General features: G+C 38.8%; 3 protein-coding genes across 4 annotated transcripts; all 3 read left to right on the top strand.

Moving 5' to 3' along the window:
• Nucleotides 1–781: 781 nt before the first annotated feature.
• On the top strand, nt 782–6,523 carry txlnbb (taxilin beta b). 2 transcript variants are annotated; one of them, XM_042500408.1, is made up of 10 exons: nt 782–880; nt 3,023–3,278; nt 3,631–3,722; nt 3,819–3,989; nt 4,600–4,794; nt 5,038–5,157; nt 5,269–5,343; nt 5,434–5,526; nt 5,750–5,845; nt 5,964–6,523. In XM_042500408.1, the coding sequence occupies exons 2-10, from the start codon at nt 3,056–3,058 to the stop codon at nt 6,453–6,455; spliced, it is 1,557 nt and encodes a 518-aa protein (XP_042356342.1). In that variant the 5' UTR covers nt 782–880; nt 3,023–3,055; the 3' UTR covers nt 6,456–6,523. The 2 variants fall into 2 exon arrangements, with proteins under 2 accessions (XP_042356342.1, XP_042356343.1); XM_042500409.1 differs by having other exon boundaries at nt 784–880; nt 3,041–3,278.
• A 2,201-nt stretch (nt 6,524–8,724) lies between these two features.
• LOC121954097 lies at nt 8,725–14,014 on the top strand. The gene is made up of 9 exons (XM_042501425.1): nt 8,725–8,889; nt 9,083–9,176; nt 9,368–9,421; nt 10,341–10,386; nt 10,460–10,587; nt 10,741–10,855; nt 12,673–12,795; nt 12,874–13,011; nt 13,376–14,014. The coding sequence occupies exons 1-9, from the start codon at nt 8,790–8,792 to the stop codon at nt 13,481–13,483; spliced, it is 906 nt and encodes a 301-aa protein (XP_042357359.1). The 5' UTR covers nt 8,725–8,789; the 3' UTR covers nt 13,484–14,014.
• Nucleotides 14,015–16,479: 2,465 nt separating this feature from the next.
• Nucleotides 16,480–21,739, top strand: oct2 (organic cation transporter 2). The gene is made up of 11 exons (XM_042501424.1): nt 16,480–16,878; nt 17,341–17,444; nt 17,563–17,717; nt 18,885–19,053; nt 19,144–19,261; nt 19,371–19,474; nt 19,556–19,770; nt 19,882–19,990; nt 20,945–21,057; nt 21,185–21,284; nt 21,697–21,739. Exons 1-11 carry the CDS (start codon nt 16,480–16,482, stop codon nt 21,737–21,739), a joined length of 1,629 nt encoding a protein of 542 aa, XP_042357358.1.
• The last annotated feature ends 2,112 nt before the right edge of the window (nt 21,740–23,851 follow it).

Here is a 23,851-nt window from a genome sequence, read left to right as displayed (position 1 = left end):
CTTTCCTCCTGCATAACTCGCGAGTGTTTAAATTAGAGCGCACAAGGACTCAGATGAAATCATTCACATTTTGTCTGGAGGCGTGGAGGAGTGTGGACAAAAAAGAAAAATCTCTTCAGAGTGAAAAATTGGAGAGACTCCTACCAGTGACATCCTCTGGTGAAAAATGATCACTGCAGTCAAAACATGGAAGAAGAAAAATAAAAAAATGAATGCTTCCAAAAATAGTTCTCACCTTGCGGATAATATTCAAACACTTTAAGGCTGCGTCAAATTAAGCAGCAACACTATGTATCAGCAGCACCTACGGGACAGTGTACCGTGCTCTGAGTGAATACTAAACGCATATTAAGTGAGGAAATGACTGTGATCTTGGAGTGCGTTATGTCAGCTCTTCTCTGGGTTTGGGAGGAGGTCTGTGCTAATTCTGGCCAATCAGAGGCAGTTCATTTTTTCTCTCTCCTGCTCAGTGACTATGCCTGTCAGGCCCATTTGTTAGAATAATTATATGGCTGTTAACAACATCCCAGCTTAAAATAAAATTAGTGTTGCGATGGTTTAAAGCAGCAGAGGCGTCAAATAAAAAGGCTGCTGCAGATTTCAATAGAAAAACATTTAAACTGTATTCGTAAAAACAGCCACTGCATATATGTCATATATATCCTGCTAAGATTAAAATCAGAGGTCTTTTTGTAAATGGGGTGTCCTCGACAGAGACGGAGACATACAGTAACCTCTGTCCTCCCTCTCTCTGCTCAGAGTGAGCTCTGCTCCTCTGGTTTATTTTGAGGTGGTCGTATCACAGCTGTTGTATCTGTGGTGGCAGCCTGTCCCAAGCCCCTCGACACTCTTCCTTTTCCCTCTCCGGCCCTTGGTCCTGGTAAGACCCTGTTTACTCGTTACCCGGCTTCTTACGGGGCATTTACACTTGAATAGAAAAAAATAGCATTGAATTCTGTGTCTTGAGATGATTTCCAAACTTGTTTTTAGTCCTAAAAGTTACTGATAAAAGTTTGCTTTTATTTAATGGCTTTCTGAAGCTCAGCAAGTCTGCTAAAAATGAGAGGGAGGTAAATCTACTGTGACTTGCCTGTAATTTGTTAAAAGAATCGTAAAAGAATGGATGGAGAATTGTCTTTAAAAGAATACGTTTTTCTGCCTAATATTTGTATGATTTCTCCAATTGTGCACTATCACTATTGTTTCTTTGGATGGCGAAGAAATCAATAATTTCCTACACTCATTTCTTTCTAGTTGAATTCCATTTGTATAACCTGCCTCCTTTTAAAATTGAATATAGATGAGGTCACTTATGTAATACTGGTATTTTTTTATAGTTGAAAATGCAGCTCTTGTACACACAACCACTGACATTGACATCAATAAAAGAGGATTAGAAATAAATAAATAACTTGCCCATATTAAGAAGTTCCTAAAATAGCCTGTGGGGTCTGGAACAGGTGCCATGTGCTCTGCTTGTGAGAGCAGTGTGAAGGCTGCACTAATTTTATGCACGTAAACAGGCTCTGGCTGTGAGCCTGCACAACATAAGACAAACAGGCACAATCACTGAGGTACAATAAGAAGCCCTGAGATCAATTTAATTGACTGGAGTTGAATCACTTCTTAGTCATGAAAAGGCAACATTTTCTTCAATATGCCTGTCTTAGTACGGCAGCCAAGACCAAGAAAATACTGCATTTCTGTAGCAGCTGTAAATGTTTTTCACTGTCCTCCCACATTATATTCTGCTGTTTTTATGTGCATTTGCTAATAGGCAATATTGTGGTATCAGCTGAGTGAAATGGTGAAGAAACAATTATTTATTATTTTTCTTGTTAAGAAAAGAATAATCAGAAAATAATTTTTAAAATGTCCGTCATAATATCCACATTCAAAAGCAATGTCTTTAAATTCCTTGCTTTGTCCGTCTAATAGTCGAAAACCCCCAAAATATAGTTTACTGTCTTATATCACGAAGAAAAGTAGTAAATACTAGGAGTGGAAGTCACCGGAGGTCCCACAGTACAATATAATCGTGATACTTAAAGTTTTTGTGATATGCTGACAATTGTGATAACATATAGCAGAAAATTGTGATTTTTTAAAAACTTTTTATATAATTATATTAACAACAATAATAATAATAACAATGCAATTCATTTACTACTTATCTGCAATTTAAGTCCCCAGCGGAAAAGTTTGGCAACATCTGTTTTATCCCATAAGATACATTTTTCAGGCTGTTCATCTCACTTCAATCACTGTTATTGCAACAAAAGGTATCTGACAAAGAAGATGATTTCATGATTCTACTAGGCCACCAAAAGTTGTATAGGAATAATAACTTACATATTAAAAAGTACGACACTTGCCGTATGTGTATCCATACAATTTTACCACGCAAAATATTGCAATATTATGCTGTATTCATTTTTCCCTCACCCCTAGGAAATACCATATAAGAAGCTGGAAACACCAAATGTTTTGCATTTGTGCTCATCTTTAACTAAAATAATTACCAGTTAATTGTCTTTGACTGATAAACCGAATCATCTCTGCAGTTATAAGTGCAGTGATTAATTACTTACTTTTTAGGTCTTCCTCCTGGTTACAGTGGGGACAGCATAGGTGTAAATAATATAATCAATGTTTCAGTTTCAGAGTCCTGGTATTGTTCATGTCACACAGTCTTGGCTTACTGAGATACTTAAAAAGTAACACGTGCTTCTCCTGCAAGAGAAGTCACAGTGTTAGCTGTAAAAATGGCTATTGTAAATCTTTTTTTATACAGCTTGAAATTAATAAATCAACTGTAAGTTTAAGAGAAATAGAGTATGTATTCAAGACTAGCCTTAAAAAGTATTCAAGACAGTGGTTGGTCTTGGTCGTATTCATAAATCCATAAAATTCATCTTGAAACATTAGTCAGGACGATTTACAGAGGATCTAAATGACTGTTAATGGATAATGATGCCTCGACAAGATGAATATCACTTTTAATTCCTCGGCTTGATTACAGACACCGTTTCCCTCTCAGTACTAGCTCAGAATAATGGAGGCTTGTCCTGCAACAACGGGTCCGGAGGCGTCGCCAGCCGAGGGTCGGCACATTGACCTGACAGAGGACCTGGGCCAGCAGCTGGAGGACATCATTAGCACCTACCAGGCTGACGAGATTCCCGCTGAGCCAGAGGACACAGAGGAGGTCACAACCGTCAAAGAGGCAGACACCCGCAAGGACCAGAAACTGGAGAAGAAAATGCTCAAAAATCTAGGTGTTTTGGGTTTTCTTTTCTCTCAAAAATGTTTATCGATTTTAGCCGAGGTGGGTTCCATTCAGCTCACTCAGCAAAAGTCCAAGTTGCATGGAAACTGATAGGTGTGTAAGTAGAGCTGTAATGCATGTAAGTGCAACCATCTGCAACAGACAAGCAGGTAAAGTAGTATTTCCTCAATCCTTTTATAGTTGGCGACAGACTTCTGGTAATCCCATATTCCAAACTAATTTCTGTATATTTACTCTGCCGAACAGCATTCCTCTTATGCTCCGGGGTGATCAAAATGAATTAAGCTCAAACTTGACTTTGTGACTGACGTGTGATGTCTAAATTCTCTGTGGCTGTTCAGGGAAGGAAGCCATGCTGCTGATGCAAAGTCTAAACAAACTCAACACTCCCGAACAAAAACTGGAAGCAATCATCAAGAAGCACGCTGAGCTGGTGGGTGGATGAATGTTGAAAATTGGAAGAAGAAGACATACAGGTGGTACGAATGTTTACCCTTATAAGCATGGATTTTGCTATGTATTTCTGCAGTTGGAGGAGCATCGGAGTGACCAGAAGCAGCTGAAGGTTCTGCAGAAGAAGCTGCTCCAGGTCATGAAGGAGAAGGACCAGCTGCAGAGCGAGCACAGCCGGGCTGTGCTGGCTCGCAGTAAACTGGAGGGACTCTGCCGAGAGCTGCAGAGGCACAACAAGACCTTAAAGGTATTTCAGCTCAAGCTTAACAAACAAAATCTCTCACAGGCTATCTACTCTGAGCTACTGTTGTTGCCATTTGTAAGTTGATTTTACGGTGCCGGGTGTTGTCACCATATGTTGTGCAGCTCTACAGGAGGTGACACCAGCTGGCACCAAATATCAACCGTTATGTCAAAGCTCAGACTTTGACCTCCTAAACTGCCACCACTCTTGTTGTCCAAAGTCCAAATGTTGTTCAAATCAGCAACTCTCATTGCTAACCCTAGCGGGAATCGAACTGTTTTACAAAGGTAATGAAATCAGCACATCAGACTGATTCAAATTAAATAATTCACAAGACATCTACAGCATATTTACATGTCAAGTTAAAAAAGTCAATAAAAAAATCCATTTAAAAGGCAACAATGTACCTTACAAAAGCCTAAAAATAAAGCTTATTTGCAAAGTACTAAAATCAGGATAAATGAATCTGGAAAAAAACACCAAAAATGATGTTAATTCAACACATCTTGCTGTTGAGCCAACCTTAATCACCCCAGGGGAAATTCCTTCACCATGACTGCCCTAGATGTATTGTTTACAAGGTTGTTTTGAACAATCCGTCCCTGAAATGCAGGAAGAGACGCTGCAGAGGTGCAGAGAGGATGACCTGAAGAGGAAAGAGATCACCACCCACTTCCAGGGGACGCTGAGTGAGATTCAGGCCCAAATCGAGGAACACAGCAGCCGCAACACCAAGCTGTGCCAGGAGAACAGCGCTCTGGCAGAGAAACTCAAGGGACTCATTTCACAATACGACCAGCGAGAGGCGGTATGGATCCTGCCAGCACTGAGCAAACACGGGTTCAAAATAGAGTCACACAAAGTTTGATCCATGCAAACCTGCCTGAATCGCACTTATCTCATACCTCACACATCTGGGCCTTAGTTTCTAACACATGAATTATCCTCACATTTCACAGGTCTTACATTTATTATTGACAGTGTCTCCCAAAGATTCCCTCAGCGAGAAGTAAAAATCTCTCTCTCATAAATCCACTTGATTGTCTTCCAGAACCTGGAAAAGGTCTTCAAACACAGAGACCTAAAAGAGAAGCTGCTGGAAACCAAACTCACGCAGGCCAACATGATCCTGAAGGAGGCGGAGGAGAAGCACAAGCTGGAAAAAGAGCTTGTAAGTTTTGTGTATCAGATTTGTCGAGTGCTCCCGAGCATTCTTAATAACACATTTGCAATTCTAATCCCCTAATACTCATTTTCATGGAACATGTTTAATATTCCACAGCTGCTAAAACAGACAGCCGAGCATAAAATGAAAGTGAAGGTCATGAAGGAGCAAGAAATCGATATGAAGACCCAGGTACAGTAACAGGGCATCATGAGAAAAACAGACTCAATTTTCAACCTCTCTAGAGGCATGTATAATGTTTTCCCCACCGTCTCTCCTCAGCTCGATATGTACTCCAAGAAGTTTGATGAATTCCAGGGCACGGTATCAAAGAGTAACAGTGTCTACAGCGACTTCAAACAGGACATGGACAAAGTAAGTTTTACAGAATATTTGAAGTCATGATACTGGTTATAGTATTTAGTTTATCTGGGAATAAAAATATGTTAAAAACAGGAATAAGAGAAAGACATCCCATGAGATTTGTGCCAACACTAAATCTGACAAACTGTATAATCTTACACTCGATTGTGGCAGCTATTTTTAGATGTGACTTTGATTGTGTACTGTGTAACATGATTTTTTTTGTGTGGTGTAGATGGCAAAGAAAATGAAAAAGCTGGAAAAAGAGTGCCAGTCATGGAAGACTCGCTTTGATGGCTGCAACAAGAGTCTCCTTGACATGGTGGCAGATGTAAGAAACATTTTTCTTCTGTCATTTATAGCCCAATGCAAGAATATTTTTTTTAACTGGAAAAGACAAAGATCTCACAAAATTTACAAATATTTTTCATGCATTTTTTCATTTACAGAAAGCAATCAAGGAAAAGGAGTTCGAGCTCATCACCATCAAGAACCAGAAGCTTGAGAATCTGTGCAGGGCTTTGCAAGAGGAGAGGAAAGGTCTTTATGAGAAGGTGCAGGCAGCTGGAGGTCAACCAGACATCAAAACTACTGAACCAACTGAGAAAGAGGGCCCCCAAGAGTTGGAGACCCCTAAAGAACCTAAAGACGATAAACCCGCCCCTCCCTCTGCAGCCCCCGTCGCAAAACCAACACCTGAAACTCCACTGACCAAGGAACTGGCTAAAGTGAAGGCTGAGCAGGCCCGTCTGAAGGAGATCGCCGGCTCTTTCACAATCTCTCACGTTATACCCACAGAAACAGTCGTTAGCCAATCACAAGAACTCTCTGAGGGCGTCCAGGAGCCAGAGGAGAGTGACAGTACCGGCGAACATCTCCAGGAAGTCTTAGAGCACGGGTGCCAAGAACAGAGAGATTTGGAGATGGAGTCAGTTGATTAATGCTGCGACTAATGTGGAAAAGAAATCTGGCTCGTGTGAGATTCAGAGCAATAAAAAGAGAAATGCTGGCTGTGCGTTCAGTGTCTGATCCTGATCTTAAGATTTAAGAGAGGGTGCATTTTAGTAGCTGCAACAGGCCAGCTACAACTGAGCAGTTTTATACCTTTATGTCTAACTCAGACCAAAACGTTGCTAAGAATGTCCTGACGGATCATCGACCCAAAACATTAACAGGTGTGTTAGAAAAAAACAAGTTCTTAGATGAAAAGTATGACATAATGTAATGAGTTAACTTCAACTCCCATGGTACATTTCAGCAAGAGACAGAGAGCTTAAAAATCTGTTTGATTCTGGTATCATTCATGGTACAATAATGTTCCCACGTTCAAAATTCTGTTAACACAAATTAATCCTCCATATGTGCTCATGTTCGTGAAACAGTTTTAGCTTATTATGCATATCAACACATAGGACATATCAGACAAATTTCCCAAAGACAGATTTAAAATTGAGCAGTAACATTTTGTGTGACGGTTTAAGACCCCTTTTCCAGGTCTTTTTTTCCTACTCTTAACCTGTTTGGAGATAGGAATAGTTAGTTGTTATGGATATCATTTAACCCTAATCTAAACCTGTTTAGAAATGGGAATTAAACCTGGACCGAAGCCTCTTTACTGACCCTTAGTTAGCCTTTTTACTCCTTAATGGGTTAGTTGTTGTTTTCAATTCTAATATCTTTACCAAGTTTTTTTATGTGTGTGTGTGGGTGGGAGGTCGGGGAGCTCTCCTAACAGATAGTGCAACTACATTTCGACAAAAACCTGTGCTATCACAATTCACTCACTTAATCACTCTTTTACCCAATTTCTGTGCTGGTTCCTGCACCTAATAATGAACTGTTCGGAGCATTTAGACTAAAAATAAATTGCCTCAGAGCCCGAAAAGTTGCTTCTTACCTGGGACCAAGAGATAGCAGGATTTCCTTGACTGAAGTGTGAACCCTGATGATATCAGTGGGCATGCCATAATCTACAGGTTGGAAAGAGAGGATGGAGAGGGTATTAATGGAAAAGTCAAGTGAGAAATCGTCAGGAAAAAAAGCCTACAGTGTGCTCATTAATAGCTGGGCCATGTTTGTTTTTTGGGTGAAAACAGATATTGGAAAAAAAGAACAGAAGTTTACAGGTAATCTGTGATTTTGCTACTAGCGTTTACTTCTGTTGTGCTTTGTGCAATGCCCTTTGTGGATGCCCTTGTTTTTTATGGTTCCACTCAAAACTGGTAGAAAAGCAGTCTGGTTCACTACCTAGCACCAAGAGTCCTGAATGCAACCGTTCAAGAACAAGAACTAATTTGGTGGAAAAGGGGTATCTGAGTCATTACTCTAGTCCCCTAACCTAACCCAAGTCATATTAAGCAAAATGGGAAATGGGAAGCATCTTTCTCAGGTTATATGCTGTCGAGCTGGGGAACTAAGGACCCTTTGTCATGTTCTCATTTTGTACAAAATATATCTGGGAAACATACGGCCCTGGGACACAACTGCAAAAACAAAGTATTTTGAAATGCTGCCGAGGCTCATGGGTATTGTAGTGTTTATAGCTATACCCCATGCAAACCCTGTGTTTCTATGTCAAATAACATTGAGAATATACTTTAAATAAAATAACTACAATGACAATAGAGAATGTGGAGAAAAACTTCAAGACCCTGCAGCTTTCTCTTCGAATTAGCATCTCTAATTCCAATTCTGGAAGAGTTTGTTGTGTAGAGTAATTTTACCTGCAACATAAGTGAATACACCTCTACATGTTTACATTTTGTGACAAATTAGTAAAACAAACTAGAAGACATTCAGGGGCCTTCTAGAAAATTAATATTGCAATTCCAAAAAGTCAGGTTGCGAGCAACAGATTACATAAAGAAGCACAAAATTAAAGCAGTAAACCTCTCAAAAGACTGGATCCTACATTTCCCTTATTACAACCAAGACTACAACCATTGGCTTCTTCTTGTAAGACCCTATCTGGTTCTTTTGAACTTGACAAAAATAGCTTTTTAAGTCATAAATGATTGAATACTTTCGTCAGACCAACAAAGCTCCTTCTAGAGCCCCAGAAGATATACATCAATTCTTGCAAGCGGTGGCACTTATGATAAGTAAACTGATGAGTATGTGTGAAATTAGTGGAGTGCCCCTTTAATATGAGCTCAAACAGAAAATCTTTTGTTCATCCAGTTACTCAGAGTGGACTTCGAGAGAAAGTGCAGCCTGTTCCACTCCGCTGCACTGATAAGAAGCTGCATATCTATGAAACTATTACAAAACAGAAAATGGCTGAAGGAGCAGATTCGACTGTGGTGAAAGCTTTGACAGCTTTTGTGGAAAGTGGAAGAGCTCTGCTGGACCTCGCCGAGAGGGAGAGCAGGGAAGGTAGGCAGCATGTTGTGGGGCCGCACAAGTGTACATAAAAATAGACATGCAGACGGCTTGTGCAGCAGTTGGCAGACGATTTATGAGCGTACCATGAGTGGGGGGGGGGCAGGAGGCCTGTCAATCATTAGACGCAAAGAATGAACTCAAACAGACTGTCAGACATTAACTTCATTTACTTTCTGTCATATAGGCTCTCTCCAGGAATTCATCAGGCAGAAAATCCGCATAGAGCAAAAACATTCAATGCTTGGTCTGATCGAAGTTGCTGCTGCTTTGTACAGAAGGTTATGTTTTGTATATACACAGCATATCAAGCACGTTTAAAAATGCAATTTATATTTGTATTAAAAAAATAAATAAATACTTCACAGTATTGAATGTGTTCTGCTTCACAGGAGGACACATTCAGGTTTGCACTCTTAGACATGCATACTTCTCAACTCATTCTTTTTTCTTTTTCTTTTTTATTTCACAGTTTGTCTGTTCAGACCAAAAACGATGCAGAGGATCTCTGGAGAAAAAAAAATCAGTAAGAGCTAGAGATTGAAAAATTAATCAATTAAGTTGATCAACAGAAAATTATTCTGCAACTATTTTGATGTCCAATGCATCTTTTTCCAAATCATTTACAAGTAGATATACCAATAATTCCCTCGTCTCATCATGACAATCTGCTGTTTACTTTGTTTAATATGATAATCAAGCAATACTTTTTTCAGACATTTTATAGACGCAACAATTAATCGATTAATTGAAATATGATTGCCAAATAAGAGAGAAAGTTTGCTTTCACCGGCCTCGGCAGCAGCTGCTCCTCTAATCCACCGATCTGATCCAGTCATCTCTGATCAATCTAACAAGAAACTGACTGTGATGATCAAACAGTTTGTTTGCCACAAATATAATTTATTTCTGTGGAAAACACTGGACTGTATAGGTTGTAGTTACTGCAGTAGTTTGCCACTCATGCGTCACATTAAATCAAAAAACATTTAAGGTGATTGGCTACAAGCAAAACCCTAAAAACAGTCTTTTGTTTTGTAGCTCTGGGTGCAAAAAGGATCGTATACAGGTATCATTTGACCAGAGACGTTTCAGTACTACTTGGTACTGGTTTATTTTGGTTGATATGCTTAAAGGTACAGAGTACCAATACCCAGCCCTATGAATGACCATCAAATTACATGTAATCAATTTATCACCTGGGAAATCAAAAATACACAGCTTTTACTTTTACGTTTTTTCAAATATACTTCACTTTGAATTATGATGCCAAAAAATAGGGAGAAAAGACTCTTTCTGGCCACCAAACCTTCTATAACTGACACCCTGATGTAGTAAAAAAATACACTGATTGTGCAACAATAAACCTCTCTGTGCATTCATTCATAAAATAACTCACAGTTCCAATAAACAACAGTAAAAACTTTGTTGTGTGACTTCTCCAGCTGTGCTGCTGTACAGGACGCTGTGCTCAACTTTCAGCAACTAGAAGTGAGTGAAATGTTTTTTTAAATATTCTTATCAGAGCATTTAGTTTTTACTGACTGTGGCCAATGTTTCACAGGTGCAGTGGGATGCCTTTCTGCAGCGTTTGGATGATGAGTTACAACTGAGTGCTAAAATACTGGCCGGGGAACATCAGTCAAAATGTATTTCACCTGATATATCTCTCATTGATGCCAGAACAGGAGGGTAAGTTTGATTCATTTGTTTTTAAGCACACATACTTGTTAAAATTAAACTTAACACTGTGCTAGTTACAGCAGAAATGACATAACGTGCCAAAAACTTTGTAGCCCCCTTTGTGGTCTATTAAGTAGTCTACTGTTTATGTGTGTTTTGCAGAGTAGTGAAATTAGAGAAATATCTTGGGAAAGGTAAAAAGATCCTGCTGGTGTTAATCCGTCAGTTCTCCTGTCTGCTCTGCCGTCTCCACCTTAAAGATCTGGAGAAGAATCAGGTAAACATGAAACACTGGAAACAATGTTCACCAGCTTGTTCACCAGACAGAAACTACAATAGCCAACTTCAAAAACAGATCTTCAACTGTCTAAAATAATGCTATACTAATTTCTTTGCTAAGGAAGCAGCTTTTTGAGACTTACAAATTTAAACATGATTATTTTTATTACATTAAAACGAAACTCTCACAGCGCAGGAATTGTGGAAAAAAAAAAACCTACAAATGAATATTTTATCAATAAATACCAGAAATGATGAAAAATGCTCAAGGCCCAAAATTATGTTTTTAAAAACTTAAAAACAGTACTTCTACTGTATTGAGTGCAGGTAGTTAAAATAAGATGATGTGCATTTGCTTGACAGCGTGCATAGACATGTTAATAAAAAAAGGGCAAAGTACTGCAAAAATCAAGAACATATATATAGAATACAAAAATTATTAGAAAATATGAAAAATATATATAGTATAAAATATAGTATTACTTTAATATTACTATTACAAATGTGTTTCATGTAATGGTTTAATATCGAGAGAGCTGTATAGTTTTGTGCAGGATGTGCAAGAGCCCATGTCAGGGAGGTCCCAGACTCAAAAAGTCTGTTTCTGGGCTTGGAGGGATCAGCCACAACCCTTCCTGCCCACCTCAAGGTCCTGTAGGCGTTCAGGTCCTGGAGAGAGAGCAGATTGCAGCCAATCACCCTCTCAGCAGAGCCAGTGATAAGCTGCAGTCTGCCCTTGTCCCTGGCAGTGGCAGCAGCGTACCAGATGGTGATGGAGGAGGTGAGGATGCACTCGATGATGGCAGGGTAGACTTTTGTATTTATTCATTTGCTGTTTTGATTTTCCCCTTTTTCTTCTTAACTTAATAAAAGTACATGATAGTAATGATTTTATGTTCAGAAACTGAAGCACTTTTCTGATATGGGCCATAGGTCCATGGCTACATTAAGTCTGAGTAAATTACTTATCATCAGAGAGGAAAACTGGAAAGTGTCCAATCACATTTGAACCAGAAAACTTGTCAATAAGGGAGCAAATTATTCCACAGGTTAACCACAGTCAGGTGACACCTCTATCTTTAAAATAAAATTTAAACTGACTGAAAAAAACTAAACTGCTATAAATCAAGACTTCAATATTTGGCGCAGCTGCATGTTGGTATTATATTTCCCTTTAAAAACTTGCATGTTCTCTCCCAGTTATAGCTATATAAGGTCTATGATTTTAGACCAGATCTATTATCATCCCGTCTCTCAGTTTTCTGTGTAGTTTCATGCAGCACATTCACACAGGATAAGCCAAGTCTGTATTTTACTCATAATTACTGACATTATCCCCCAGATATGATGTCAAGCCTTGATAAAAAATCCTAAATTGAGGCTGTTAAAGATAGAATAATGTCCCTGCTGCATGCTGCCATGCCTGTCTTACATCTCATTATCTTCAAAGTTTGAGTTCTTCTGATGAATTTGAGCTTGCTCTTGTTGAGATTTGGTCTTCATGCTGTGTGGCGATATGAGCCTCCTGAATTGCTATCAGAAGGTTTTTTATTTATAATTGCAAACACAGTCTCAATAATTCTCAACCGGGAAAGAAACCACAAGGATGCCAATTCTCTCATGTCTAATATTATTATCACATGATTCTTCTGTTTGAGGAAAGAAGGTAGCCAATTTGTTGTGAAAATTTTACTCAACAAATCACAGATATTGCAGATTTACACAGGACTAAGATCACAGACAAGCTTTGCAATTATTCAACATCCCCTGGACTGCTAGAGCTTATAAGCTGTCATATTTGGCATTATTTTTCAGAGGTTCTTGGATGCACACTCAATGCAAGTGGTTGTGGTTTCATTTGGCTGTCAGGAGGGAGCTTCACACTGGCTGCAGGAGACTGGCTGTCACTATGACATGCTGTTGGACTCTGACAGGAAGGTCAGAGGATAAAACAGAATATACACTTTATAATATTCCTGATGGTGAGCTAGTGGTTAACTCTGTCGGGTGTTGCAGATGTATACTGATTTCGGCCTGGGAGCATCTCTGAAGAAAGTTTTAAACTTCAGTAACATGCTGCTCTATGCTGAATACGTGGTGGCCAATATGGAGTTTCCAAGAGGGCTTCCATCGATTCAAGACGACATGTTTCAGGTAAAATGATGCTCGCACAGATAAAGACATTTAAGTTGGTAGCAGCAGAATTTGATGTGTTTTTGTGTGACACATTTAAAGTCCCTTTTCTCTGGTGAAACTTGTCATTTATCCACGAAAATGCAATTATAATGTGCAGTACACATGTTCAGATAAAAATTTACAACAAAATAAAGAATTCATTGCATTAATTCAGAAACTCTCTATTTACTTAAAAGGTTTTTAACTGTTAACTGTTGTACATTCTTTCTCCCATGATGACTTTTAGTTTTTACATTTATACTGAAAGTTTGTTAAAATTCATTTAAAAAATCCTTGTGGTTTTGTTTCTTTTTGTTGTTGTTTTGTTTTGTTTGTTTTTTAGCTGGGAGGCGACTTTGTTTTGGACGAACATGGGAGGGTGCTGTTCTCTCACCGCTGTCAGAGTCCCATAGACAGACCCTCAGTGGAGGATATTTTATCTGCACAGTGAAGATGAAACTCCCTCACGAACAACACAGCACAGGTTCATTAAAGCAGAAAAGAAGGAGGTGATGTCAGCTGAAAAACTTCTTGTATCAGTTTAGAATAACAGTGACTGTTATATGTCAGGTTGTAAAGTCAAAAATATTGTGACAATTAGCTTGATGGTTTCGACTTGGTAAAATATGATAAATACAACCAATAAAATGCTTCTGTGCAATTTTTAAAACAAAACTGATTGAGTTCACACTGTATTAAAACTCTAACACTAATCAAACTGTTGCAATTATTTGCAATTATCAAAGACTAAAGTTGTTATGAAAAACGCTCTGCCTCGTGCTCATACTTGCAGAAAAGTGCCAATATATGGTGATAGTTTTGCCCACATCCTCTAATGCAACACAACTGTCCTTACTCCAGAATAATTGAAATACTTGCTCATAAAGTGACTAGCTCAAAAACGTTGTCTTATCTTGCTGCAATGTACTTTTATTTATTAATTCTTATCCTTCAGCCCAGTTGAGGTCAACCAAAAACAACAAAACAGCCAAAATTCTCAGAAAACCATGACGTTATTTCAAGGTCTTCCCTTGGTTTTCTGAGAATTTTATGTGATGCTTGGTATATACTATTACCTTTTGTAAAAGGAGAACTCTGAAACCTTCATTAAAGTATTACTTATTTCTCTGAAGTGCTGCATTTTTGGTTAATGTTTACATCATTCTACATTTTAACTACTGGGAGTCCCAAAGTGTATTTGACTCCAGAGGATGTATACATAAGGACTCCCAGAAGGCTTCTGTGTTTCTCAAGCTCTTTTAAGTTTGTCATGCAGGTTCAGAGAAAATTATAAAACAGCCACTATAATTTATTCAATAAATTCAATAAGGCAGTGTATTTCGTACAAACTGGAATATGCAGGGCAAATGACGTTAAATCAATGTATACATTTCAGAGAATAATCCAGTCAAAAATTAAGCAAATACCTTTAAAAATAAAGAAAAGGGTGCCAAAAATGCATCCAACATTTAAGAATTCATAGGCCCCTGGAGAGTCCCAAATTACAATAAAATACATCAAGATATTTCACTAAAAGCTCAAAGTGTAAACCTACTGGTGGCACTAAAAGAAAAGTCAGAGATTTACCAATGTTTATGAATGTCTGCACCAAATTTCAAGACAATCCATCCAATAGTTACTGGTATAATTCAGTCTGGACCAAACTGGCTGGCTGATCAACCAACCAAACTGACAACATGACCATTCCTAAAGCCATGTCAGGAGCATGACTTATTATGTGAATAAAAAGTGAGTACTGGACGACAAAGAGAGTCTATAAACTAACCAGCGAGATGGCAAATGTAGACAAACAATCTGATCACATGGGCTTTTCCAGAAGAAGACTGCAACACTGGTTTATTTCTGTTGATACATTTTACTATCATACTTGTCTGTTTTGTTTTGGGGTTTTTTTCACAAATGATGGTGCACCGCATAAATAGAAGTGCTGAAAGTATTGGTTACTATCTTATCAGTATAGCATAAGCCACCCTTATCTATATTGTATATGTTTTAAGATAGAAACTGCTTACATTGTCATTTCACCAAAAACCAAAAACAACAAAATGGTGAATGGTGTTGTCTAACCAGTTATATCACGTGAAGAGACTAGGGCACCGTGGGTATACATTAGCTTTTGTAAAAGGAGAACTCAGTAACCTTGATTGAAGTATATGTTTTCTCTCAGAAACGCTGCCTTTATGGTTAATGTTTATGTTATGCTATATTCTAACTAATGGAGTCCTGAAGTGTATATGTCTTCTTTTTTTCTCTGGCTACTTTTTGTTAAAAGGGCTTTTAGAAAAATACAAAACATTATTTATTAAATTAGTTTAGGATGGTAATTTATCTAAGACAAATTGGAATTTGCAGAGCAAATGACAAGGTTTCCCAAACATTTATTTATTTGTGGCACCACGCCAGCATTAAAACACCTGGCTGCCATGTGATGATTTTTTTATTTTTGGAGATGGATCTTGCATCAGGAGCATTATTGGAATATATAGAGGCCTACTATTCGGTAGTAGATTGCAGCACACTATCAGGGCGCAGAGCGTACTCTGGGCACAAAATGCCAGGCACACTAAAAGTCAAACTTAAGCATTTACTGCACTGGCTCTGCTCCTCTCATCCACCTATCTGATCAGCTCTGATCGGATCGACTGATCAATCATCCACCCTGCAACTCAAACTCCACAAACTCATGAAAAGTGTCGCCTATGCATTCACAGACCTGCAAAAAGCGCCAGAGTGAACACTGAATGATACAAACATTTGCAAACACACACACACACACACACACACACAAGCATACACAAAATGTAAAGTTTAGAAGTTAGCTGGCTAGCTTAATGTTAAAAGCCATGAATTGATGTTATTATATGCTGGCTGCAATCTGCATCAGTGGTAAAGTGTCCAGTGTCCAATAGTGGTTGAGATATTTTTGCCTTGAGCAAAGTGGCAGACTGACTGTCTAACCAACAAGATGACCATCCCTAAAGCCATGCCACTATCATGGCTTAAAAAGAGAAGAAAAAGGAAATACTCGAAGGACAAAGCATTTCTGAAAGGTGCATTAGTGCAAACTCTAAACTTGTGCTAAAGAAGGAGTGCTCCATGGCTTATTCAGGTAATTAAAAAAGAGCAAAAAAGCCCTCTGAAGAGAAATAGATTTTCTCTTCATAACTGGAAGAAGTGCAGTGTGGAAACCAAAGGAAGTAAAGGAGGAGTAAAGGAGTTATGTATAATAGCCCCATAAACCAGTTTTGCATGATAAGCTTTTCCTGTACCTTGAAAAGATGACCAGTGAACTCAAGAGTGAGGGAAAAAAAGGCCATTCATCAAAACTTGTGCCCCACTCCTCTATTTAAAGACGTGACTCTTCTTGGACTGACAGTGGAGCTACTTCAACAGACCCAGCATCTTTTGGACACGAGATAATCAGAGATGGCAAATGTAGACAGACTCATTGAGCACATCGGAGACTTTGGGCCTTTCCAGAAGAAGATTGTCACACTTGGGTCATTTCCGTTGATCATTTTTGCTTATGTACTTGTTGGGGCTGTTTTCTTAGGGCACACTCCGGACCACTGGTGTTGGAGTCCTGGATCTGAGCTCCTCCGGGAAGAATGCGGCTGGACAGAGGTCGAAGTGCGGGAAGTAACAGTTCCCCGCTCTGAGCAGTCAGGATCCTTCTGTCGCTGTGAGAGGTTTGCAGTGGACTGGAGCAAAAACCTAAACAAGTGCAGTGAACTTGACTGGATGCTGACTTCTAATTTAACCCAGCTGGCACCTTGTGATGGCAGATGGGTGTTTGACAAAAGCCGCAGCACTATTGTTTCTGAGGTAGGTTTTTTTTAGTTTTTTTTTTACTGACAGCACACCACCATGTTGTAATGTCAATAGATCATTTACTAATTTTTATTAGTTAAGGTTCTTTTTTTTTGCTTTTGGATTAGCCTTTTTATCCTGCATGTGATAACTGAAAGAGTAAGCTCAACACACAACATAAATCAACATAGCATTCACAAGATGTTGTGCTCCTGTGTTTACATTAACTAAGCGATGAGGAACAACGGAATAATGTTGTGTTATCATCAGCCATTTTAGAGCAATAGTCTCTTTGACAATAAATGCATTTTTTTGTGTAAAAAATTCAGCACTACTTTTTTTCCCCTCAATGTTAACTTTAAAAGTTAGTTTTCTGGATCCTTAACATTGGTTTATTTAATGTTATAATCATAATTATTTTACTATCCAATTTAATTTGTTTTTTAAGAAATTGTGCATTTAAATTTTTTCTCTTAGTTCTCATTGGTCTGTGAGAAGTCTTGGCTCGCTGATCTAAATCAAGTTTTCCTGGCATGTGGATTTTTTATTGGCGCTTTTGTCACTGGCTACTTGGCTGACAGGTTTGCTACGTGCTGCTTAGTTTTTATTTTTCTCACTCACAATTTCCATAAAATGATAAAAGCACAGCAATCTAATTTCATCAAATAACAATAATACAAGTATATGGTCTTTTCCCAGGTTTGGCAGAAAGCCATGTTTCATTGCATCAATGGTTGGCCTTGGTGTCTCAGGTGTAGGGGTAATGTTGTCACCATGGTACTCCCTGCTGCTCGTCTTTCGATTTCTACAAGGGTTTTGCGGAAAAGGAGCATGGACGGCCAGCTATGTATTAGGTATGTTCAAACACTGGACCTCGTGTGAGAGAAAAGTCTTTAAATTGTGGAATATATGAATTCATTAGGGACAATGAATAGAGAGAATAAAAGGGAATAATTTTGATTAGTAGTAATTCTATAGCTAAAAGTTCAGCCTTACATGCATGAATGTAACAAATGTCAAGCGCACGCTTGTAGTATATATTATATATACTGTATATTGAGTATACATATTCAATTTTAAGTTCAAATTTGCCTTTTTCAATAGAAAAACCTGTTCTGTCATGTTGTTGAGCATTATTTTGTGCTATCAGTTCAGGCTTGTTAGGCAGAAATGCTGTAAAAAAACCCAAATGATACCTAACCATAGCTAAGGGCATCACTCATGCCTTGATTATCGCTGGTGACACCGTCCCGGGCCTATGGTGTCATTGCTGTGGAAAAATTGTGCATACTCTCTAGTGTCCCCTCAGGTCAACACAGTAAGTAAGCAGCTAAATTTTGAGCTGCCAAAACCCTTTACAATTCTAAACAATGTTAGCATTGTTAGCAGTGTGAGCACGGCTAGTAAAACTGACATAACAATACTTAAGATCTGCAGCACCCTGCAGCTCAATTGGAGAAGTGGGTGCCCCATGTACAGAGTCTACGTTCTTGCCTCAGCGGCCGTGCGTTCAGTTCCAGCCTTGGGCCTCTGCTGCATGTTATCCCCTCTCTCATGTTTTGCACCTTAAAAATCAAACAGCCTACTTACTGAAGCGACCTAGAGTGACCTGGGGAGCACTGGAGGGTATGCACAATTTTTGCGCCACATCTTGAATCAAAAATGGGGCTTCAAGATGTGATGCTAGAGCTCACTGAGTAAGAATAAAAAGAAATGCCTCTTGTACTTCATTGTATTTTGCTTTTTGCTTCTTTTTTTTGATCCCCTTACTTGTGAAACCGTACATGCTAAAAGTATAGCCTTAAATTATCCAAGCTCCACAAACGGTACATACTGAAAAGTAGGTTTTAAGAAAAACAGGGTATTTAAAAGGAGCACACGGGATCACATATCTTATTCTGTTCATTAATGTCATTCGTGTTGCATGATACTAATATTTTAAAACCTGCATCTGTCAGTCATCTGTGCTATGACAAAAACATATGGAAAATATTTCTGATAAAATATATCTTTTTATACAGTGATTGAGTTTTTTGGATCAGAAAACAGAAAATTTGTGTCCATGGTGGGTCGGACTTTCTACAGCACTGGCATGGTCATCCTGTCTGGTCTGGCTTACTTCCTGTCCTCCTGGAGAACTCTGCAGCTGGTCATGAGTCTGCCCTGCCTCCTGTTTATCTTTTACCACTGGTACATCTCCTTCATATATGGCAGCTTTATTTATATGCAGGTTGCTATGATATTGATATTGAAACTAAAAGACGTATATTTGTTACATAGGATTGTTCCTGAATCTCCACGTTGGCTGTTCTCACAAAAAAGAACAACAGAGGCCATGAGTGTTGCTGCAGACATTGCAAAATGCAACGGGAGATCTTTACCTCAAAATCTTCCAGAGGTATGACAGAAAGTCTGTGTATCCTGCTTATGGCTTTGTTTATCTTTGCTGTTGTCAGTGTAAATTTGAATCTATAAATTAAATAATCATTCATTAAAATATTTTTCAGATAATTCTTTTGGAGGAAAAGAAAGAAGTAAATCCGGTATCAGTAATGGATTTGTTTAGGACACCAAGTATAAGAAAAAATACACTAATTTTAACTTATGCATGGTAAGTTCACAAGGCACTTGCTACAACACAATACTATAATACTGTGCACTGATCATTTCACTTGATATTCCTCTCCTCCAGGTTTACGAGTACTGTTGTGTTTCAAGGCCTGGTCTTGCGGTTGGGGATCACAGGCAACAACATCTTCTTGGATTTCTTTATCTCTGCTGCGGTGGAGCTTCCCACTGGCCTCATCTTCTACCTGCTGGTTGACAGAGTCGGTCGACGCTCCCTCATGGCCATTGCAAACTTCACAGGTGGCATTGCCTGCCTTGTCATCCCTTTTATCTCTACAGGTGGGTACAGTTGATGGTGCAAGTGGCATCAGGTGAAAAACATGGGTGGGTGATACTTCTATTTGGATTGCATTTCCATTTGGTATTTCATCTCTTCTGTCTTCCCTACAGATTTTGTGTGGTTGAAAAAGTCTATTGCAATCATAGGAAGACTTGCTGTTGCCATTGGATTTGAGACCTTGAACTTTGCCAACACAGAGATGTATCCGACATCTCTGAGGTATGAAACCAATATGCAAGTAGATATAAATGAGGTTTTTATGTGCTGTGAAAAATGATAAACTCTGTAAACATCAGACTATCAAAGAGAGAACAGAACATTCCCACATGATATAATCAAGCATCAACCACCAAAGCGCCCAAAATTGCAGTTCCTTGATGGCCATTTTAGGATGGCTCCAGAAGCCAGTCAATTCCCATAGAACTCCATGTAAAAGTGTCCAACTTAACAGCAGAAATAAACATGTTTACAGCCTGCTACAAAAAACAGTTTTGGTCCCTATAGCCAATTTCAACGTTAATGGCAACTGAACAATTTTTATTTTAACCACCTATTTAGATTTCATTACGGCTTAAAATTATGCATAATTACAGACAGACCATTTTCACTGATAAGCTGTATGACAACAGTGTCCACAGCTTCTCACTAAGATCCACCCCTTACTCCTCCTCAGCATCAGCCTTTCACCCAAATATGTTCACTTCTTTCTCCAAAAAGCCAAGATGGCAATTGCCAAAATGCAGATCTCGAGGCCTCAAAACAGGAGGACACAAATCAGTGGGTGACACTTTAGCTACGTCAATTAATTTTACAGTCTGTGGTTATAATCAAATCTTCCTGCACAGCCAAAACATACAACTTCCATGGTCACACTGTACAGATCACAATAATGTGAGTGCTCACGCTCAACATGAACTTGAGACGCCCAATCGACTTTTTCCAACAAAGCGGAATCAAATAAGACGATCACGTCTTCAACAACGTTAAGAAAATAAAACAGGCAGCATTATTTTGCAAAGCTGTATCATGAACAGAAAGCAAGAAGAAAACAAAAAATATGGAGCCAAATATGTCTGGGGGGACGCAGTAAATATACACTAAATCTGCCAGTTACAAACAAACAAATGTAATAGAAATAGAAAGTGATTTGATTTGCTTTTCAATTTCTCACAGAAATCTGGGTGTGTCAGTGTGCTCATCAGCCAGTGACATGGGAGCAGTTGTGGCCCCATTTTTGCTCTACAGACTGGCCAGTATTTGGCAGGAGCTGCCACTTTTTCTTTACGGTATAATTTTGTCTTCTCATACCTGCCACCATGTTCTTCAAACACTCTTAGCTCTCTAAAACAAAACATAACAAAAAAAATCAAACTTACCTTTTTAAGACAAAAAAGCTCCTTTCATTTGTTTCAGGTGTGATGTCCGTGCTGTACAGTGGATTGGTGACAAGGTTGCCTGAGATGAGCGGAGTTGCCCTGCCAGAGACCATTGAAGATGTGGAGAATCTGAAAGGGTAAATGCATCATTTTAAAATGAGGTTATTAGATTGTTTATCATTGTCAGCTGACATTCTTGTCCAGAGCAGATAATGACTGTAATAGCAACAAAAAAACCAAATTAGCAGGTTGCAAATATTTCAAGGAACCAATAATAACAAGTGTCAAACAAACAAGTAGACAACAAATACAACTCCTTGTCTCCCAAAAATGTTAGAGTGTAATAGAAAAGACAAACATAATGCAGAATGCAGAGAATGACACATGAAACAATGGGCGAAGGTGTCAATAGGGGGAAGATGACAGGAAAGGTGCAAGAAAAGGTGACAATCTGACAGGAACATGCTTACACATCTATATTTACAACTTGGTGCAGCAGACAGGTTCATGCTTTTGATCCTTAATGTGTCTTTCTGTGTTTTCTCACAGGGGGAGAGACAAGTCAAAGGATCCAGACAGTTTTATTATATGATCCAAGTCTTGAAGACCTGGAACATTATTGAATTATTTTCCACATGTGCTGCATTTACAATATGATGTCTTAAGGTAGTCGTTACAGTTTCAGCCAGTGTAAAGTACTGTCAAATGTACTACTGTGGGTGTTACTGCACATTAGATATTCTGAAGCTTTAAAGGTGTTAACTAGAGACTTGCATGAGGGGATGAAACACAGAAGGTGTTTGGAAATCAAATGAGGGCTCCATATCTTTGCAACCTCACACCTCAATACTGCATTTTTTTTTTTTTTTTGCAGTGAAATTGCTTAATTATGAAGAGATGAAAATCTCAGATGAGGATGTTTTGTTCTACAGCAGTAGAAATGTTTTTGTACCTATTTCTTTACATGGTACAGTGCTCCAGAGTGTGACCTCAAATTTGTCAAGAGCTACTTAACATTTTTATTGGTTGCACCGGTGCATCTGTCATGCATTACATTGACACGAGTGATGTGGAACCAAAGTTCTCATGCTCTGCCCGAAAAGTTTTAGCCGTATGTCTAAACCTTTAGTGACATTATTATTAGATTAGTACAAAAACAAGGGACAGCAACTGCAATGCCTTGGGGCCAGTGTCCAGCATTTTTCTTCAGCAGAAAAGCGATGGCATGGCACTGCAGTGCTTAATCCCAGCACTTCATAAAATAGCACTCTGAAAACATTATTTTAATGATGCACTGCGGTGGGTTTTGTTTCTATGACAACAATATCTCAACATCAGCACTAGCAAGTAAGCTACTGTTACTCTACTTTAATAGAGGTATGACTACACAGGTAACAACAAGCTTACAACGATACATTGATAAAGGCAAAAGACAAACCAGCAACATCCAGTGTCTGCCAGTCAATCTGCTCCCACAGATGGGCCTCTCTGTCTTTGTTGTTTCAGAAGCCTAAAAGAGCAGCTGTGACATCAACAACACCTCTCTGAAAAGTTCAGAGATTTTCAACTCAAAACAGCAGAGGCGACTGCACAAAAAGTGCAGAGCACTCTGGAAAAAGACACTCTGCACAGGCTGCCACATGCAGCCACAGACACCAGCTCCTCTCAAGGAACAAAGAAAAAAGACACCGGCACTGAGAAAGAAATGCTAGGTGGACACAGGGCCTTACTGCAACAAGCTACTGGCGTAGGTGACAGTCACCATTTGGTGACAACAACAACAGTGTGAAGAGCTGTGCCGGTGTACAGGCTTTGCTCCACCATTGTACGGTTTCTGAATGGAAATGCATCGAACATCAACTCATACATATAGCCATAGTGGATCAAATTGTAACACTCCTCCAAACGCACAAGTTCAATTTATTGTTATTATATTTATTTAGTATTTTCAGTTTTATGGCATGAGAAATGCTTTCCAGTTTTACTGCCTGTTGTGACTTGGGTGCACCAGTGCAACTAATGTAAGAAGTCCAGAGCCCTGTTGTGTTTGTTACTTAGAGGGATATCTCAAAAACTTACAAACCAGTTCAAATGATTTTCATCAGATCCAGTATTTTTCTGATAAGACAGAAAATGCCATTAAAAACAAACTCATGATGAACCAATCCAACTAACAAGCAAGGATGTCCCAGCTGATGTTAAGGATCAGTGCCATTGCTGCAGAGCAGTGGAAATAACACTTAGCGAGCAGCTTCTCATTTTTAGCCAGCGCAGTAAAAAATTTGGGGCTGAGAGTTATGGATGGCTTAGGGTACCCAAAAGTACTGACCAATATCTTATAGGCGAGTGTTATTTGTATTTTAACTGCTACAACACACAATGTACTTGTTGCCAAAACTTAAATGACATGTACATATCAACTTGGAGCAAACCTGCAAAAATTAGAAGGATGCTCTCTAGTAGTTGGCACATTATCAATTTTAAATGGTCATAACTCTGTGATCCCTGAGAGGATCATTCATCCTCTAGAAACCATGGGCACACCAGTCAATTTTATGTAGATTCAGATGCTGTATTGTGATTTCTAAATTGTTTTTCTCTTATTTGAAAAAGTGTGGAAGATTATATAAACTTGGTAGAGTTATGTACTGTCTGTGTTATTTTTCTGCTTTATGAATGCAAATAAAAAAGAATTATGCTGATG

Source organism: Plectropomus leopardus, chromosome 14 (assembly GCF_008729295.1).
Source record: "Plectropomus leopardus isolate mb chromosome 14, YSFRI_Pleo_2.0, whole genome shotgun sequence".
NCBI lineage: Eukaryota > Metazoa > Chordata > Actinopteri > Perciformes > Serranidae > Plectropomus > Plectropomus leopardus.
This window is presented reverse-complemented; position numbering and strand designations above follow the sequence as displayed.

Coding starts and splice junctions, on each gene's coding strand:
- LOC121954097 (XM_042501425.1), top strand. CDS start 8,790: ATGGCTGAAGGAGCAGATTCGACTGTGGTGAAAGCTTTGACAGCTTTT. Junction 8,890..9,082: donor CGAGAGGGAGAGCAGGGAAG/GTAGGCAGCATG, acceptor TCTGTCATATAG/GCTCTCTCCAGGAATTCATC. Junction 10,387..10,459: donor TCAACTTTCAGCAACTAGAA/GTGAGTGAAATG, acceptor AATGTTTCACAG/GTGCAGTGGGATGCCTTTCT.
- oct2 (XM_042501424.1), top strand. CDS start 16,480: ATGGCAAATGTAGACAGACTCATTGAGCACATCGGAGACTTTGGGCCT. Junction 16,879..17,340: donor GCAGCACTATTGTTTCTGAG/GTAGGTTTTTTT, acceptor TTTTTCTCTTAG/TTCTCATTGGTCTGTGAGAA. Junction 19,262..19,370: donor TACCTCAAAATCTTCCAGAG/GTATGACAGAAA, acceptor AATATTTTTCAG/ATAATTCTTTTGGAGGAAAA.
- txlnbb (XM_042500408.1), top strand. CDS start 3,056: ATGGAGGCTTGTCCTGCAACAACGGGTCCGGAGGCGTCGCCAGCCGAG. Junction 3,279..3,630: donor GAAAATGCTCAAAAATCTAG/GTGTTTTGGGTT, acceptor GTGGCTGTTCAG/GGAAGGAAGCCATGCTGCTG. Junction 5,344..5,433: donor AAATCGATATGAAGACCCAG/GTACAGTAACAG, acceptor GTCTCTCCTCAG/CTCGATATGTACTCCAAGAA.